At 55.8% G+C, this 2577-nt stretch overlaps 1 protein-coding gene across 1 annotated transcript; it reads left to right on the top strand.

Moving 5' to 3' along the window:
- The first annotated feature begins 320 nt into the window (after window positions 1–320).
- LOC113782438 lies at window positions 321–1472 on the top strand. Its single transcript, XM_027328330.1, has one exon. The coding sequence runs from the start codon at window positions 321–323 to the stop codon at window positions 1470–1472; it is 1152 nt and encodes a 383-aa protein (XP_027184131.1).
- The last annotated feature ends 1105 nt before the right edge of the window (window positions 1473–2577 follow it).

Genomic DNA, 2577 nt, shown 5'->3' with positions numbered 1-2577 from the left:
CTCTCGTTCTCAAACTAACTTGATCGTCGGAGTGATCCCAGGGGAGAAGCCCCGCAATCCACTTCGGACAAGTAAAGTCACCTCATCTCATTTGAGAGAGGACTGATTCAGGTCGGTCTAGTTACCCACCAAAAATCACCTCTTCAATTGGCGCCGTCTGTGGGAACGAGATTACTGCCAAAATGAGATCCACGCGCTCCAGAAGCGGGAGAGTTCCCTCAACCGAGGCTGGGCAGACCTCGGGAGCCCAGCAGGGCCGTATTTCTGAGGAACAGGGGTCCCCAAGGACCCAGCCCAATAACGAAGACGCCATCGTCAAGATGGCCGAGTTCGTAGCTGATAATCCTAACATCTTCGAGGAACTAGGGAGGTACTTCAAGAGGCAGGGGAAGGAAAAAGTCGAATCCTCCAAGAGGAGATCGACGAAGTCCCCTGAGGTACCTTCCGGTGAGGACTCCGATGAGGGGCACCTCTCTCGAAGCACTTCCAGGCACGCCTCCTCTAAGGCGACCTCTAAAATTGCCTCCATTTCCCGGGCGTTTTCCCGGGGTCTACTGGGAAGGCGAGCTGAGGACCCACCTCGGCGTCCTGGGGGCTTAGCAGCTGAATATATGAGGGCTCCGCCCTTCACTGACGACATCAATGGGGAGTTGGTGCCCCCAAATTTTAAACTCCCCGCCCTGCATTCCTATGATGACCGAGGTGACCCCGGGGATCACCTCCGCGCTTTCCTCTCCGCATTTCGACTCTACTGCGTCCCCGACGCTGTAATTTGCCGAGCATTCCCCATTTTCCTACAGGGGACAGCCCGAAAATGGTTCTGGGGCTTAGAACCGATGAGCATTTCCTCACTAGATGAGTTGATAGATCGGTTCATCCACCGCTTTGTATCATCTCGACCAATTACGAAGACTTCAGCTTACCTCTTGAACCTTCAGCAGACTCCCGGTGAGTCACTGCGCTCGTACGTACAGAGGTTCAATGAGGAGAATGTGCAGATACCTGATCAGAACGAGCAGGTAACCATAGCTGCCTTCACCAACGGGCTGACTGCAGGAATTTTCAATACCGAGATACATCGGGATTACCCCCGCACACTTCGGAAACTCTGGGATCGAATAGATCAAGGAATCCGAAGTGAAGACCTAAACCGCATGAAGCGAGAAGCTCAAGCTACTCGTACTAGGCAAGAGTCCCGGAGGAAGAAAGACATCGGCCGATTCGAGCAAGTCCCCAGTGGCCCGTCGAACCAATTCCGAGACCGCCGGAGTGTCTTTGACCGGATCGCAAAAGGAAGGTCGTCCACTTCGGATGCTGAGTTGACGCCACTCAATACCAGCCGGTCCCATGTCCTGGCTGTGATGAGGCAAAATCACCTCGGCCGAACACCTCCTGAAATTTCGGGGAAGAGAGATAAGAGGAACCCCAGCCTCTATTGTGCCTATCACCGAGATGTAGGGCACGAGACTTAGGACTGCAATGATCTGAAGCGAAAGATCGAGAACTTGGTCCGGCAGGGGTACCTGAAGCAATTCGTCCGCAAGGACGGAGGCCTCAATCGAAGCGCCTCCCACCGGGATAACCAGGGCCCCCGCCGAGAAGACAGGCGGGACACAAAGATGTATTGCAGAGGTCCCGTGGACCAGCGGCCTCCGCGCGACGGGTCACTGGGCTACAGCCCCAACATTGCCGGGGTGATCAACACAATCGCGGGTGGTCCGACGGGAGGAGACAGTCAGAACTCCCGGAAGCGGACCTACCGCCAGGCTGGGATGGAGGTGGCCGAGCCGAGCTCTCGGCTATCCGAGGTGATTACCTATGGTCCCAGCGACCCTGTCCCTACCGCTTCCAGCAACCACGAAACTCTTGTGATTGAAGTTCTAACCAACAACTACATAGTCAAGAAGGTCTACGTTGACCCCGGGAGCTCGGTAGAGGTCTTGTACTACCGAACTTTCGAAAGTTTGAAACTGACCAGGGAGCAACTCACTCCTGTCAGAACTCCCCTCGTCGGATTCGGGGGACACGTAGTCCACCCGGAGGGTATGGTGTCCCTGATGGTGACTGTCGGGCGTCATCCCCACTGCCGAACTATACCTGTCAATTTCGCGGTGGTCAAGGCAGATTCTCCCTACAATATGTTAATAGGTCGACCCACGCTCAACACCTTGAGGGCTGTGTACTCTACCTACCACCTGACCTTCAAATTCCCAACACCAGCGGGGGTGGCCGAGGTGAGCAGCGACGTGAGTACTGCCCGCGAGTGTTACCTCGTCACCATCCAGGCCGCAGTCACTCCCCGGACTGCGTCAAAGGCCGAAGAGAAGAGGCCAGCTGTTCTTTCCATAGACTGCATCGATCCTCAGAAGGCGGGAAAGCCCGGCAGGCTGGAGCCCGGGGATGAGGTGGAGCAGGTGGTCTTGGATGAGGAGAGACCTGACCAAGTGGTCCAAGTGGGGGCCGGACTCCCTTCGCCTCTAAAGGAAGAGATGATTCACTTGATAAAAGACCACCGGAACGTCTTCGCGTGGTCCGCTGATGAAGTGGTCGGAGTGCCACCTGAGCTTATGATTCACC

This window comes from Coffea eugenioides, chromosome 9, assembly GCF_003713205.1.
Source record: "Coffea eugenioides isolate CCC68of chromosome 9, Ceug_1.0, whole genome shotgun sequence".
NCBI lineage: Eukaryota > Viridiplantae > Streptophyta > Magnoliopsida > Gentianales > Rubiaceae > Coffea > Coffea eugenioides.
The sequence above is the reverse complement of the archived record's forward strand: the minus strand, read 5'-3'. Positions and strand labels throughout refer to the sequence as shown.

What these genes read in the sequence shown, in the direction of transcription:
- LOC113782438 (XM_027328330.1), top strand. Translation starts at nt 321, where the DNA reads ATGGCCGAGTTCGTAGCTGATAATCCTAACATCTTCGAGGAACTAGGG.